Source organism: Camelus ferus, chromosome 17 (genome assembly GCF_009834535.1).
Source record: "Camelus ferus isolate YT-003-E chromosome 17, BCGSAC_Cfer_1.0, whole genome shotgun sequence".
Classification (NCBI taxonomy): Eukaryota; Metazoa; Chordata; class Mammalia; order Artiodactyla; family Camelidae; genus Camelus; species Camelus ferus.
Genome location: NC_045712.1, coordinates 25,798,386 through 25,814,117, shown reverse-complemented (window position 1 = coordinate 25,814,117; position 15,732 = coordinate 25,798,386). Strand labels below are relative to the sequence as shown.

Below are 15,732 nucleotides of genomic sequence, written 5' to 3'. Positions count from 1 at the left end.
TTTTGTTTAAAGTCAAAGGTCAGGGTGACTCAGTGTTCCATGAGCTGGGTGTTTTTGTAGAATGAGCAGTAAATTTATCTCCTAACAAGGCTGGGTTAATTAAAATTATACTGCCTGTCTCTGGCAGTCATCAGGAAAGGATATTCTATTTCTTATTTTATTCCTAAGACTTTTTTTTTTTTTTTTTTTTTTTTATAACTACTGTGTTCCTGCCAAATTTGGTGAGCATGACACAGCCCAGGCACGTCCCTGGAGCACACAACGTTTTTGGCTCTTTGGATGCTAATAGAGACGTATGTGGCTACACAGGGGAGGATGTGGTAGGAGGTCTGTTGGCCTCGGGCCCACCTAGGGGTTCCTCCCTCTGATACAACTCCAGCTACAGCCTGAGGATGGAAATGAAGCCAGCTGCAGCCCCTAATTGTCTTGACATTCGAGTACCAACTTAAATGTCACCTATAGAGAGGCCTTTTCCTGACCTCTTCTGAAGGAGCTCGCCATACTCACTGCCCACACCCTTACCCTGTTTTAATTTTCCTCACACAGCTCCATCTGAAATGATGTATGAAATCACTATTTTTGTGCTTTGCCCACCTTACACAGTGGAATATAAACTCCAGAAGCAACAGCAGCATCTGCCTCATCCCTACTGTATCCTCAGCAACCAGGAGAGTGTCTGACACTTGATAAATACTTGCAGAGGGCAGGGATTGCTTGCTTATCATTCAAACTGCTCCTGGCAGCCTGTCCTGAAAGTTGGGTCTCTTGAGCATCTTTTTACAACTTCCCTTTTTTGTCTTTTGTTTCAGAAGTTGCAAAGGGCTCCTGATGAGGGTTCTGTAAGATGCCCATTCCTCTCTCCCAGGCCAGCTCCCACCTAAAGTGCCCAGAAAATAACAGCCTTTTGCCCTCAAAAAAGATAGTTGCTTCCTACAAGGTTAGAGCAGTTCTGAAATTTTTCTTCATGCCAGGCTTTAGGCCAAAACTCTTCAATAAATCAGGCATTTTCGAACAGGCCTATCACAGAAAGTCCTTCCCCACCAGGATTGGAATCCACTGTCAAGTAGACTTCCTGAATAAAACTTTGTTCCCTCTATAAATATTTAGCTGGAACCTAAAATACTAATGTTCTCCCACGTACTCCAGGGAGAAAGCAAATTGCCAGAACCTCAGAATGTCCTGGGATGACAATCTTTTTAGTAACGACCATAATCAGGTGCAGCAGCCTCCCCGGTTTGCTTTCCTCATTCACCGGTCTTCACTGCCACATTAAACGTCTTGTGCCTCAGTTAGGTGAGGTACCACGGGGTACTGGGTGAGTCCCTGGCTGGCCATTCAAGAGGAGGGAGATTGGCTTTTTTTGCAAATCCTTTTCATCAATTTCTTTGATCCTTAACAGCTCACAACTCCTCCAGTTGCAGGATGGTGTTGCTGCCCCAACAGCACATTCCTGGGTGCAAAGGCAGGAACAACCCCCTTGACCCCAAGGTTGTCTGTCTCCTTCCTCCAGGTCTCCGGACCCCTTGGAGTCTTCCCTGGGACTGCGGGGTCCAGGAGAATGCCAAGGAGCCAGGGCAGAGGGTGGGGGGTGGCTCTCCCACTTCCCTAGTAAGGGGAGCAGGAGGCATGGGGAAGAAACCCTGAGAAGGTAGGCTTGTGTGCCTGATTGTGCTGGCTGGAGCCACACAGAGACAGAGGCTTATTAACCACAGGGGCCCCCCAGAGCCCACCTGGCAAGAATACAGACTCCAGTCTTGACCCATGTGGCTAGACAGCCACGCCCAGGAATGTGAGTAACATTGCAATCCGGATGGGGCTGAGTGCAGGGTCACCGTTCCAGCCCTTGGACATCCTTGAATTATCCTCTTAAAAGAACTGTTGCTCTGCTCCCAGGGCTCAGCTGTGACCTCCCCTCCTCGCTGGACCGTCACTCAGCATTCACTCGTCTCTCCTTTTTCCTGTCCCTTCTTCCTTGGCTTTCCCACTCCCTCCGCCCCCCAGCTTCTCCTAGCTTCTACAGACCAGCTCCTGCCTTAAGTATTGCTACAGCGGTTATCAGTCTGCATACAGAGCTGGTTTCTAGTGACTTTGGCACCAACCCGGTGGGATGCATCCAGGGGACCTGGAAACTCCTCCTTATTGGACTAAATGGGCCCAGCTTCTCACATGCCTTGTGCTGTTGCTTGAACTTGCAGCTGGCGACTAGCAGGTTCCAAAGCTCCTATTTATTCTTGAAGCTGCCTTGTTTCTATTTTGATTCTGCTAATCCAAACTGCAGTTTGGTGTTTCCACGGAAACAATTCAGTGATTGTTTGGTTTGCCAAGATGAACTGCAGGGGAGAAAACCAAATGACGTAAAACATTTTTAGTTTCTCAAATAACAATGTCTCCCCAAGAAGTCTTTGGTCCCAGCTCTGTGCAAACCTGAGGAAGTTTTATTAAAATAAATGTTCTACGTTCCTGTTCTTCCTCCAGATAAATCCCTGGAGATCCACTTTCCAGACTCCTGCTCTGTGCAGATGAGCACACATCTGCCTGCTGCCCTGAAGTAGATGACAAAGGCAGGAAGGTCTCCTTTGGGCACCTTGGGGAGCAAGGGATACAGAGACAAGAGGCAGAAGTCCCCAGGGAAGTAACCATGTGGCCACCCCTGCTACTCTGGGACTGGCATGCCAGAGGCTCAGGGCTCACCTGCTTTACTGAACAGCTGTGTTTCTACAGTGAGGAAAAGCTCCTCATTTAAGGATTCCAGGATGAATTAGCCCTTCGGAAAATCTGAATTTTCACGTAACAGCTTTGCTAAAACAGAGGTATATTGGTCTATCCAGCCAAGGAGATCCTGAACCCTTCTCCCACCACACTCCGACCTCACGGGCTGCAGGCAGTCTCTGCTGCAGGCAATAAAAACCTTCTCATTCTAGTCCTGTAGGGCTAGGGCTGGATCCCCATTCCTAGCAGCCACTCCCTCTGCAAAACCTCTCCTGGGGAATGAGAACTGAGCTCTGAGAAACAGCTCGGGGACACCTAGAGCTTCCAGCCCTGAGTCCAGCACCCACAGGGAAGGGTGGGCCCCCCATCAGCGCCCTGCTGAGCCCCCCCACCCCCTCCGCAGCAGGCCTGGGACCTGCCCCAGGCCCCAGAAACTGTGATGGTCACCTCTGGGCAGGTGATGGCTGCTTGGTGGAGATGAGGGTTTTCAAAACAACTCTATCCCTGCGCACAGGGGAACAAGGTCGTAAGGAGAGTAGGGCTTGGCGTGAGGCCGCCATTTCTCCTGCCCTCAGTGCCTGCGCCCCTCGCAGACCTGCCAATGGCTTTGTGTTGGCAGAGCATCTGGAGGGTCATGACCCTCTGTGGTCAGTAGGAGCCACTATGAGGAGGGTCTAGGGAAGAACTTACCATTTAACGTGTCCACTGCAGATAAATTAAAAAATACAGACAAAAAGGGGGGCGGGTATAGCTTAGTGGTAGAGCGCAGTGCTTAGCATGCACGAGGTCGTGGGTTCAATCCCTGGTACCTCCATTAAAAATAATAATAATAAATGAATAAACAAACCTAATTACCTCCCACCCAAAAAACAAAAAACAAACAAAGAAATACAGACAAAAAAATTACTTAAGTCCTCCTTGTCCCTTCTCTAACAATTTTCTGCCCATGTGCTCACACACATCTCTCAAACTTGGGATCGACTACATTAAAAATTTTTTTAATTTTAGAATAACAGATTTACAGAAAAGTTGTAAAGATAATGAGTTCATACACCTTTCACCCAGCTTCTTTTTGTCTTTTTAAATTTTTTAAAAAATTTTCACCCAGCTTCTCTTAATGTTAACATCTTGCATAACTGTGGCATATTTGTCAAAACTAAGAAATATTAACTAACCTTGAGACTTTATTTAGATTGCATCTGTTTTTTTTTCCATTAATGTCCTCTTTCTGTTCCAGGACGCAGTCCAGGATACCACACTGCATTTACCTCAGTGTCCGTCCACTGCTCTGAGGCAGTTTCTCATGCCCTTGACAGTCAGGAGTACTGGCCTGGTATCCTGCAGAATGCCCCCCGGTCTGGGTTTGTCTGATGTTCGTCTCCTGATTAGCTGAGGGATGAGGGTTTGGTAGGAACAGCACGGAAACAAAGTGCCTTTCTCATTGCACCTGCACAAGGGTGGGCGAGTGCACAGGACATCACTGCTGGCCCACCTTCGTCGTTGGTTACACGGCGTCTGCAGGCTCCTCCACGTCATCTACTAGCTTTCTCTTCCCTGCTCTAGTCCTGGGAAGCCAGGCACAAAGTCCAGCTCACCCTCAAGGGGTGGTGAGGCAGGGGCTGGGGGCTGGGGATTAAGCTCCATCTCCTCCATAGGGGAGTGTCCACATCAGCACGTGTTATTTAGAGAGCACTGCTGGGAGACCTGGATTTTTTGAGTATCAAGTAGCCAGACATCTCTCCATCCAGACGGCCCCTTCTCCCCACAGCGGGGTAGCAGAAGAGGCTGTGAGCATTTCCTCTCATTTGTTCCTGTCCTTCCTGCTCAGGAAGAAAACCCTGGTCCCCAACTCTAGTCTGAGTACTTACTGAGGATGCCGCCACCTGCAAGGAATGAGTGTCAGGTGGCCTGGGAAGAGCCTCTGGTTAGCTTGTCCTGCCCTCTACCCCAGACAGGGCAGTGGTGGTGGCTGTGCCTGCAGGGGAGGCCCGTCTAGCAAAGTGGCCAGAGGCTAGTTCTCAGGGTGCACAGGTGCCTGGTCTTGCAACACTAAGGAGTAAGTGCACGCAGGTCTCCAGACCTGCAGTGGAGGAGTGTTGCCAGCTCTGCGGCCTGCCCTGTGCTGGGTCTCTGGACTAAAATATGGCCTGGTAGGGTGTCTGAGGCCTCTGGGCCTTCCTCCCCAGCTCTTTGTTTTGGGCTTTGGGTCTTACAGCCCCCTCACCAGCCCTCTCACCCACCTCCTCCCACATCAGCCTGGGAGGTGGGCAGTTCCCTGAGACTCAGTTTCTGGGAGGCACCACGCCTTGCCCAACAGCTTATTAGGTTTCCTGGAAGAACATCATGGCTTTGAGAGATTTGTCCAATAATTTCTAATGATGTCCTCTCTCTCTAGGGGTGGGGCTAGAGACAGCCCTGCTAAGTTTTTGCTGCTATGCTGACCTAAGAGGGCAGTGGCCTGATCTTTCCTTCATTCCCTTGTCCATTTGGCCCCAGCAGGGTCACTGTCATGGAAACCACCTGTAGCCTCCAAGGTGTCCAGGCCTGGAGTGGGATGGATGAGGCTCAGGATCTGTGCTTATCCCTCCCCTCCTCCCTCAGCTGAGGGCCCAGGTGTTGATGGGGGGGGGGGGTGGTAGGGAGGCCTCATGGGAATGTCCTGTTAGGAGGGGACCAGGGATGCTGTCAGCCCCTTTGACACAAGTAGGAGGGTAGAAGGTCTTTGCAGAGGCCTTTGAGCTGGGCAGTGGCAGGGATGGAGGGACTGAGGGAAGGCTGGTCTGGACATGAGGGCATGGGGCACATGCAGGAGACAGGCAGCTCTATGTGCAGAGCGTGCAAAAGTAGCAGACGGCCTGGGGCCAAGGTCTGTCTCAACACCATACAGGCTGAGCTGACCTAGAATGGGCTGGTCCTGGGGGTATGGAAAGCCCACCCTGGTTGTAGCCCATGTACTTTTTCAGGGGCCCATGGAAAAGAACACCAAGAGACCAGCGGAGGCCCATGACCCGTACCTGCCTTGGGTACTGGGTATATTGAACATCAATCAAAAAAAAAAAAAAAAAAAAAGAGAAAGAAAGAAAGGGAGGGAGTAAGGAAGGAAGGAAGGATGGGAGGAAGGAAGAAAAGAAACATTCAAGATGTCAAGAAAAGTGAGAGAAAAAAAAACAACCCAACAACAATAAGAAACATTTTCAAAGCAAAAGAATTAAAAAAGAAAACAACAAAAAACCTGGGCTCTCAGCTCAAAAAGAGACACAACTAGAAGTTAAAAACATTGGGGGTAATTCAGATTCTGCCAACTCTTTGAAGAATGTGGCCCCCAACGACGACTGACTGCTCTGCACAGGTGCCCCATCCTCAGTCTCCTGCTGTAAAAAAGTCAAAGCTGAAGTCAACCGTCCTTACTCAATTTGGTATTTAAAAGAGGTCATCAAATTGTAGTCCTCTTCCAAGTCCAGAACAGTCTCCACGATGTTGTGATCATCGAAAGCCTGCTTGAGGCTGCCAGGGTCGGCATCCGAGGCCTCCTGAGGGCTGTCATCCACCAGTAGGGCCCAGGCTTCCTCCTTGAAGGGTGAATCATCACAGCAACTACACACGCGGTTCAACTCGTTTTCAAATTCTAGTTTTCCAGCCAATTCCTCAATAGTTCGAATGCTTGTATGGTCTTAAAAATAAAAACATTCAGCATTACAAATCCAGTGAGGGATTCTAAAGACATTCCAGGCGCAAGTTATAAACCACAAATGGGCAGCCACCTCCTGAGATTGGGCAAGGCCACCATTCGTGCCCCAGAGCCGGCGGGCTGCCGGGTTTTAAGATGGGCCTGGTGCCCTCCTTCTAAGCCCAGGCATTTATTGACCCCAACCACCTGCCAGTCTCCAAGGAAGGTGTAATACAGAGATGCCTGCACCTGTCCTGGCTCTCAGGGAACTCCCTGACCTGCAGGAATGACCAGACAGTGTAAGAAAAGTAGGATCTTTTGGGTAAGCAAAATGCTGCTTGCCATCGGCAAGGCCCCTGCAAGGTGAGCGAAGGTGGTGATCACTTCCATTCACCTCCTGGAGCTACTGGAGGAGACCTAGTTCACCAAAGCGGTGGGCTGGCAGGGGTCCTGCTTTATGGCCTTGGGCAAGTACCTCCCCTCACCAGGCCTCCTTCCATCCTCATAACCTGGAGACCCTTCAGAGCCAACAGCTTCAGGCAGCCCCCACGGCAATGTGCATATCCCTTAATTAGGAGCCTTTTGTCCACTGTGTAGTGTGTCACTTTAAAATAGGGCTCACGTAGTTCACACACAGAATATACAGGTGTATGTGTAGGAAAAATGTGACAGGATGCACATCACTGTGTTAATAGTGGCTGTCTCTGTGGTGGAATTACAGGGGAGCTTCTGCCTTCTAACCTTGAGTCTAACCTTGTATTACCCACCCCAGCTGGACCACTCCCCCACCCCATCTTCGCCTATGTTCTGTTTCCTTCAGAACTAAGCTCAACCTAGGGGGCTGCTGTCCCTGGCCTCCAGGGATTCGCTCTAAGTGTGCATTTATGAAATGACCCAGTTGATGTGTGAGCCCTCAGCTCATGAGGGCTCTAAGCACAGAGCCTGCCGTGAGCAAAACAAATCTACCAAGTCAATGGATGAGAAATAAGTCTGGTCTTTTTATAACACACTTCCTGACTCGGAGCCTGTGTGCAGGACCTGTCCTCCCAGGGAGAGGATGGACTGGCCCTCTGTACTCACCGATCATATCAAGCAGATCCTTTGTGACCTCATGGCTAGAACTGCTCAGTGGCAGGTTTGAATCAACCTTCAAATCTTTCTCCGTATCTTTCCTGCAGCCCCCAAGTGAAAAGAAAAAGGTGGGGCATTAGATCCTCTTTCAAGAAAATACTGGAGGGGAACTCAGTGTTAGATAATCTTAAAGACAAAATGGGTAACTTTAAACTGTCGTTTATGCTGTGATTAGAGGACAACTGGGAACTGCTAAATCAGGGAGGTTGACTAATAGCCTCATCAGAATGACTCATGAGCATCGGATTGCCCATTAGTGTCTGTGAACACCAGCATAAATATTTGTAGAATTGAAACAATTAAATGGCTTCTTCAGTCTCTGTCTACAGGACAGCTGTGACAGCAGGACCTTGAAGTTTCAGCCCACATGGTCCTCCTTGCCCCAAATCAAGATGTCTAGAACCAGGCAGTTTACAGCTACCTGGGAGAAAAAAAGGTCTAACGGAGACCTTATCCCAGGGAAAAATCTTAAAAGCTCCTGGGTGGGGAAGGGGAGCAGAGCAAGGATGAAGTCATGAAGCAGGGCCCAGCTATTCAACAGCCTCTCCCCAGAGGGGACAAAAAACACTGGAGTAAAGTGACTTCTAAAATCAGGTTAACATTCACTATCCCTGTCAGTACTGCAGTGGTTTCCATGACTGGTGAGACATCCTAGCCCTTCATACACACACACACTCAGACACACACTCAGACACACACACAGACACACAGACACACACACACACACACACACACACACACACACACACACACACACACGTTTTCTAAGCCAGATTTAGGATCTTCAATAGGTTTTTTCAGATATGAGATCCCCTGATGTAACTATTAACCTATCAGATTGGAGTCACCTTAGACTGTCTTTTTTCCAGTTCTCCCCATCTCCTGCCGCTCTCCAAAACTGCCTTTCAGGTGCCAAAATGGAGGAATGCATCAGGATGTTTTCCTTGCTGGTCAGAGGTTTTCTCTGGGGGCAAAAAGTGTGTGGCTTGGCATTCACGGGACCATGGTTTGGCGCAAAGGTAGGGCTCCCATTCTCGGGAGCACAGGGAAAAGGAGAGGAGGGAGCCGCAGAGGAGCAGGCTGCCAGCGGGTGCCTCCTGCAGAGGAGCCGGTGCGCAGGGAGTGGGGAGGAAAGCGGCGCTGTGTCCAGCTCCAGCCTCTGCCGGCCTGAGCACTCCTGGGAATGACTGACTCCTTCAAAGGCTCGGTCAATGGCTGCAGTCAGCTCCTTTCTGCATCTTCTCAGTTTTTCAGACATGTCTTTATTATTTAATACACTGGAAATGGAGAGCAACGCGAGAATAATGTGACAGATGAGGTTGCAAACCACTCCCGAATGGGGCATTTGCCACGATTTCCTTGCGCTTGATCCACACCACGGGCCAGGGAGCAGGGGGACCCACACTCCAGCCGCTTTCCTCCCCGGCGGTGGGGTGTTGGGTGAGACCCGCGGTTTTCCGGGGGGAGGAACCAGGATCTCACCGGAGCGCCCGGGCCACCGGGCCCTCTTCCCTCGGCTCCCACGCCCGCCCACCCTCAAGCCGCTGACCCGACCCCACCCTGCGCCCGGCCGGCCCTCGATGACCGCGCGTCCTCACCGAGCAGCGCGACCACACCGCCGACCCCGCCAACGGTCGCCGCGCGACCCGAGCGATCGCCAGTGCCCCCCGGCCCCAACCCCCACGCCTCGGGTTAAAGGTCAGACCAAAAAAGCCCCAACGACCCGGCTCTTTGAACCCACGCAGCGCGGCCTCGGGTGGGTGGGGGTGCGACAGGGACAAGTGTGGGGAGGCCAGGCCGCCGAGAACCGGCTGGAGGGGCGGGGACCTCACTTGTAACCAAGTCAGCAGCCAGAGCGGGAGCCCTTTTCAAGCCCAGGAAGGTTCCGTTCTCAAGCCAACATGGAGAGAAACCACTGGATGGGACACAGTACCTAGTGGTTTCCTGTACGGACTTCTTTTAGGTGAGATCTAATCAATGTTCCACTTGGTATCCCACTGTCTCAATTCATCAAGGATGGTGGGGGCTTGACAACTGCTAGGCTCCCGAGACTGAGGGCCAGGAAACCCCAACACCAAGTATCTTCATTTCATTAGGGGGAAGAAGGCTGGAAAGATGACTCAAAGGGAAACAGAAATGGGCTTCAGTGGCTAATTTTTAGGGAAATATAATCCCATCTCAGTGCACAGCAAGGGAGGAGACGACATCAAATTTACTCGAGGCTTGGTTTACTGTGGGCAGACTACCAGGGGGACCAGCAATCAGCACCAGAATCAGAAATCCAGGGACTCAGGGCAGCCTGCCCCAGGTCTTCACAGCCACACTGAGCTCAATTACAGTGTGTCCCTCTCCATTCTTTGGAATCCATCAGACATCCTCCACTGTGTGCCCCCACCCCTGATCCCCTTTCCAGCTCCACAGCTTTTACAGAAACTTCTCACCACCTGTATAAAAAAATAATAATTCAGCCTCTTGACATAACCCTTCTGAGCAAAAAGGGTCTTTTTTTTTCTTCTGCTCATAAAAGAAGGAAATTTCCTCATCTAGTTTTTAGATGGAACACTAGCAGTCTTCAATGTCAAAGATGTTCTCTGGGGGGATTACACTGGTGCTGTGGTGCAGGGTCACTGAGGCAGATCAGTTGGTGTCCATGCTGCAAGCCTCATCATCCCCCCGGCCCTGCTGTGAGCTTCCTGGTCTTGTCCCACCATCAGAGGATCCAGGAAAACTGAGTGAAGGTGTCTTATAAAATTCATCATCTCGACGCTGATAAAACAGCACGTAAGCTGCTTTTGTCTAAAACACAAGAAGGGAAAGTCCATTCACTGGTTGGAAAAATCAATCACTCCCCTCCCAGTTTTTCTCTTACTGTTTAGATCACACCACTCTTGGGGATCCACCATCTTGCCCTGTGCACCCACATACAGGGGTGACAGCAAGGACCCTTCCACCTGAGGCTGGCTCATACTGACCCTGCCCAGGAAGTGGGGACAAGCAGGGGCCCTGTGACAGACCCTGAGGAGAGCTGAGTGTCTCATTTAGGAAGAGTTGGGAAGGAATGGCAGCCGACTCTCTCTGCCACACCCAGCTCCCACTGCCCCAGCAGAATGACAAAATGACCAGCTAGCCCAGGAGACTCTTCCCAGTTCTAATCCCTAAAGGTAAGAATAGGAACTAGGTATTAGGGCCTACTCACCACTATCTGATCCTCAGAGGCCAGGGACACATTGCTATCATCAAAGTAATACCACTTCCCGTTCAGTTTGTTCTTCGCGTATGCAGTGTCTGCCGAATCAACAGAGAATACCCGATAGTCACCAGAGAGCTAACCTGGCTAGTTCATTAGGCTGGCACTCAACAGCAACAAAACTCCAAAAAATGAAACAGAGTCTGAAATTTAAAGTAATTTACATCTTATGTCCTAACAACCCAAAGATAACTCATACTTTAAAAAAAAAAATCTGTTCTTTCTCAAAAAGACACTTAAAGGGTAAAAACGGAGCTGCCAGGGATCAAGGTTTTAAACAGCAATTTTGGAAAACTAATCCAAAAAACAGAGGAATCCACTGTCAATCTTCATGGTGGCTAAGAATAATTGAGCTGGAGATCCACAAAAGGAACTGCCACTGTAAGATTTAAGCAAAACAACAGTTCTCAAAAACACGCCAAGTCAAACTCCCCCACTTCATCCGGGCAGATGGCTGGCTACTACTGCCTCTCACTCCCTCTGGAGCCTGTGGGGTAATCCCAGTGAGGGATACCCTAGGTGTCTGGGTTTGCAGAGCTGGGATGTGGACAAGAAAACTTAAATTTATCTTCCTCGAAAACGATGAGTCAAGAGTCTGTGGCTGGGTAACAGTTCCTCACATTGGTCCAAGCGTTTCACACAGCCAACACTTCAGGTTTTGATTTTACACTATTTCCAAGCAGGATGTGTTTACAACAGCAATCCCAGCAGCAATGTCCAATTCCTGCTCCACCCAGACTCTAAAGACAGAATCAAATGAAGATCTGGTTTCTAGTCTCAACCTGCTGTGTGGCTTTGGTAAGCTGTTTAACCATTCCTCACTGTAACATCTACTGTACCAAGTGAAGGTGAAGGTACAGGTGACAGAGGAGGTGCCAAGAGCCTGTCCCCACTGTCTGTGCTTGGTATTAACAGTGGCAATCTTGGTGTTAGACAACTGCATACCTAATGTCGGCCCTTACACAACCAGCCTAATCTCCTGGATGAGAAAACTGAAACATACAGAGGCTAAGAAACTTGCCCAAGTAGAATGTTTGTGTGTTAAAATAGCAATTTAAAATGAATACATTTGTCCAGTATTATACGAACACAGAGATCAAAATTAACTTTGGGAGAAAAAGCTGCAGAGAGCTAAATGCTGCAGGATGTGACGTGATCAGACTGCTAACAGCCACTCCAGCAGAGCCCCAATTTTCAAACAGGCACAGTCCTCTCCTACAGCTAGATGGTAGCCACGTGAGCAAGTTATAGCTGATGAGATGTATATAGTGGAGTTGAGGGGGACTTCTGCTTAAAAGGGAAGGTCGTGCTCTTTTTTCCCCATTGTTCTGATGGCCTGGAATGTAAACCTGAGGGCTGGAGACTGACCAGCCATCAGAGCCAGGAGGTGATATGGTACGAATGGAGAGGCAGGAGAAGAGACTGTTGGGCCAAGAGAAGCTTATCAGCATAGGGGAAAAGACGGGGGTTTAGGAAAGTTCCATAATCCACTGTGAGTGTACACAGAACTAACACCTCATGGTGTCATCTCCTGTGGTCCTGACAGTGGGTGTAGTGGCATTTATCATGGTGCGGATGCAACAGAGGAGACATGAGGAAACCCAGCTTCTCACTCCGATACCACTAACACCTTTCTGTAAACAAGTAACAAAATATACTAGGCCTTTTTATAATAAAAGTAATCCTACACATTATAGAAATCTTGGAAAAAAAATGAATAAAGAGAAAAAAGTAAAATTAACATTTTGGTATCTCTCCTTCTAGGCTTTCCCCTCTCCTGTCATAGTTTGTCTTTTGATTTAATGTAGTTGCAATACTACCTTCTATAATGATGTGATTTTGTGTAATGGTTTTCACTTACCGTATCATGGGCATTTCCCCATGTTATTATTAATTTTATCTTGCAATGGCTGTGATCTCTTCCACCAAGTAGACGGACAGTAGTGCCAACTGCTGATCACCAATACTGTCCCTAATTTTCCATTATTATACATAGGTGAGTATCTCTGCATATAAAGCTTTTTCCCTAAGTCAAGTCATTTCCTTAGGATAGATTCCCAGAGGTGGGTTACTGGATTAAAGAATATGAACCACTGTCCCACCAAAAAATGGAGGGGCAGCAGTATGGAAAACCCTGAAACCCAAGGCCCCAAGGAGCTGTGTAAGTCAAGTGCTTAGGGCAATGCCTGGAACACAGGGAGAGGCTGGTGAAAGATGACTGGCTGAGGGCACTTCAACATCTCAGAAGGAAGCAGATGCCTGTACTTACAGTGGCCAACCCCCATGGCTCCATAATGATTGGACACGGCAATGAGGTCGTACACATAAGGCCTTGCTGACAGGTCACAGACAAACTCCGACATGTTCAGAGCTCTGGGCACAGAAACCAAAAACAGCCCTTCAGTACATTAAACTCAGAGAAAGAAGTCGGTGCAACCCAGCAACCCCTTTCATGCAACAGGCTACAATACAGGGAGGCACTCAGGAACGAACTGCAGAAGGAATGAATGAACAGACCAGGCAGAAGGGGCGCTGGGGTTTTGTTCTGACCACTGACACATTCCAACAGAAGTAAGAAGCCCCCTGGTAACTCCAGCGCCAGACCTAACGGCAAGGAAAGGCTCTGGGCGCAGACCAGACGGCTGCAGCAATGATACAGAAATGGCTGTAACTATCAAAATTTAAGCTAAATACCAAAACAGGCCCCAGAAAACGTTTTTCCTACTATTTTATTTTGAAAATTTCAAACACACAGAAAAAGAAAAAAGAAAATTTCAAACACACAGAAGAATTTTACAACAAATACCTATATACCTACCACCTAAGTTCTCCCACTGACACGTCTATACTTCCTGCATCTATCTACCTACATTCCCCAGCCCCAAAACATTTTTAAATCTGCATTTTGTGGAGGAATGCCTACCTTGTTGACTTACTTTCCTGTGTCACTTACACCCTGTGGCCTGGCACCTGAGAGGACACCGGCAGCCAGTTCCAGTCTCTACCCTGGGGGCATGACTGTGGTGGATCTGTACCCTCATGTGTGGCCCCCAATAATCCAATTCTCCCCAGGAGATTACTCTCTGGTTCCTTGTCCCCCTGCATTAATGAGATGCAGCATGTCCTTGTGCTGACCCGCTGAGCCCTGGCTCCCTGGGCCCCATGATGGGTGGGAAAACCAGTGCAGTTAGGGGGCATGAGGGACTCGAGAGGGAAGTGCTTCTACTGGAGAACGTGGGAGGATGCGGCAGGAGTGGAGGTGGGGTGGGACTGAGCCACAGTCTAACCTCCCGGAGCCCAGCAACACACATCTTAATGTAAAGTCTTTGGTAGCAAAACCCTCAGCCAATCAGTGCCTAGATTGCCTGCCTGTTTTTTAATTTTCCTAATAACACTGAGGCCCAGGGACCCACCTGACTGGGAATTCCACGACTGTATCAAGCTTATCCCTCCAGTATCTATTGTAGGAGAAACGTTTGAGGTGGACCACCAGGATCTTCGGCAAGGACCATAGGTCAAACTTCTTTGTGGCCTGTTGATGCTTCTTGCAGTTCGGACAGTACCTGAAGAGATAAGAGAAACCTCAGCTTAGTGGGGAGGCAGGGAGCCGGTGCCGCCTGGGCACTCAGGCACAGAGCTTCAGGGCAGGGAGGTCTCTACGCCACCTTCCAAAACAGAATGATGGCTTTCTTAGTCTGGAAAACACAGTTTACACAGAAAGACTTGTGTTGCAGGGTCAGCCACGTAAAAAAGTGACGCGTCCAAATACAAAGGGTTTTTGTGTCCACAGACGGTCCCAGCAGATCTCAGAGTCCTGGGGTGCATGGGTGCCCCTGCCCAGAGCGGGGAGCTGCATACCAGGGGTCATGCTCCCCAAGGGTCTCCATGGTGGTGAAGAGCTCGATGCAGTCTCTCAGGGCCACTGCCGTCTTCTTCTTCTTCTGAGGCTGCAACATGCTAACGTGCTTCTCGTAGACCTGTGAGGAACAAAGCGCTGAGTTCTGCTGAGGAAACAAGATCTCACCAGGCTGAGCCACAACCTCATGAGCTCTTACACCTGGAATATAATGTACTTTCTGGAGCCTCTGAACACATAATGACAAAATCTTTACGTGCTTTTTATTCTCAGCCTAAAATGTAATTCGCTAAGTTGCTGTGGAACTGCTGAAAGTGACCCTAATACACACCCCGGACCAAGAATCCTGAGCGACCTACCTCAGATTCTTGCTCATTATAATAACGGCTCCGGGTCTCACTGTCCCAGTCGATGGCTAGTGTGGATCCAGCTGTGGAGCAGGACCAAAGCGTCACTCATTACTGAATGGCCAGCAACAGGAGGGGCTCCCCAGGTGACAGGAGTGAGAAGGACCACCCTCAGGCTGCGCCATCAACACCTGCTCACCCATCACCCACCACTGCCAAGAGTGATGCTCTGCCTTGAGGCAGCCAACTCTGAACATCTGGGTCCCCAAATCCTTTGGCAAAGATTTCCTCAATGCTTCAGATACACTCCAAAGGCACTAACTATACAGAATTCTGAAAGGGCACAGGTCAAGATGGAGTAACAGCGACCAGATTTATCCTCCCACTTTAAACCACAAGAAAACCTGACAACATAGATGAAACAACTGTTTTCAGACACTAGATATTAGGCAGAGCAAGAGTGAGATCCCTGAGAGAAGGAAAAAACCAAGGTGATGCCTACGTTGCCCCCGCTTACTGCATGGAGTCATCGTCCAGGCCACAACACAGGAGTCGGGGAGGGAGACAGGAAGACTGAGTTGAGGAGTCAACGACCAGGGCTCAGGAAGTTAGCTAGAATCTGCAAGACGCTGTACTAAAGAGGAGGAAGCCCCACAGAGAGGAGGGAGCTGCAGAAAGACAGATATAAAAATCTAAAACTATCTCAATAAAGCTGTTAAAATTTTTTTCCCTAAGACATTCAAAAAAAGAGAAGAAAACTAGCTAGCTAGAGGAC

The 15,732-nt window shown here is 49.3% G+C and overlaps 2 protein-coding genes across 4 annotated transcripts in view; both read right to left on the bottom strand.

The window, feature by feature from the left end:
- Positions 1–3,696: 3,696 nt before the first annotated feature.
- Positions 3,697–9,545, bottom strand: C17H3orf62 (chromosome 17 C3orf62 homolog). Of its 2 annotated transcripts, XM_032458520.1 has the most exons (4): positions 9,106–9,545; positions 8,356–8,784; positions 7,457–7,548; positions 3,697–6,379 (listed from the first exon to the last, which is right to left on the bottom strand). In XM_032458520.1, the coding sequence occupies exons 2-4, from the start codon at positions 8,763–8,765 to the stop codon at positions 6,114–6,116; spliced, it is 768 nt and encodes a 255-aa protein (XP_032314411.1). In that variant the 5' UTR covers positions 8,766–8,784; positions 9,106–9,545; the 3' UTR covers positions 3,697–6,113. The 2 variants fall into 2 exon arrangements, with proteins under 2 accessions (XP_032314411.1, XP_006174195.2); XM_006174133.3 differs by having other exon boundaries at positions 8,356–9,545.
- A 155-nt stretch (positions 9,546–9,700) lies between these two features.
- Positions 9,701–15,732, bottom strand: part of USP4 (ubiquitin specific peptidase 4) — a 33,291-nt gene continuing 27,259 nt past the window's right edge. The window contains exons 17-22 of one of the 2 annotated variants that reach the window (XM_032458517.1): positions 14,970–15,040; positions 14,613–14,731; positions 14,168–14,317; positions 13,024–13,127; positions 10,704–10,792; positions 9,701–10,303 (exon numbers count right to left, since the gene is read on the bottom strand). In XM_032458517.1, coding sequence (XP_032314408.1) covers positions 10,145–10,303; positions 10,704–10,792; positions 13,024–13,127; positions 14,168–14,317; positions 14,613–14,731; positions 14,970–15,040 — 692 coding nt within the window. In that variant the 3' untranslated portion in view covers positions 9,701–10,144. The remainder of the gene's footprint in view (positions 10,304–10,703; positions 10,793–13,023; positions 13,128–14,167; positions 14,318–14,612; positions 14,732–14,969; positions 15,041–15,732) is intronic. The other variant, XM_032458518.1, reaches the window with a different exon arrangement.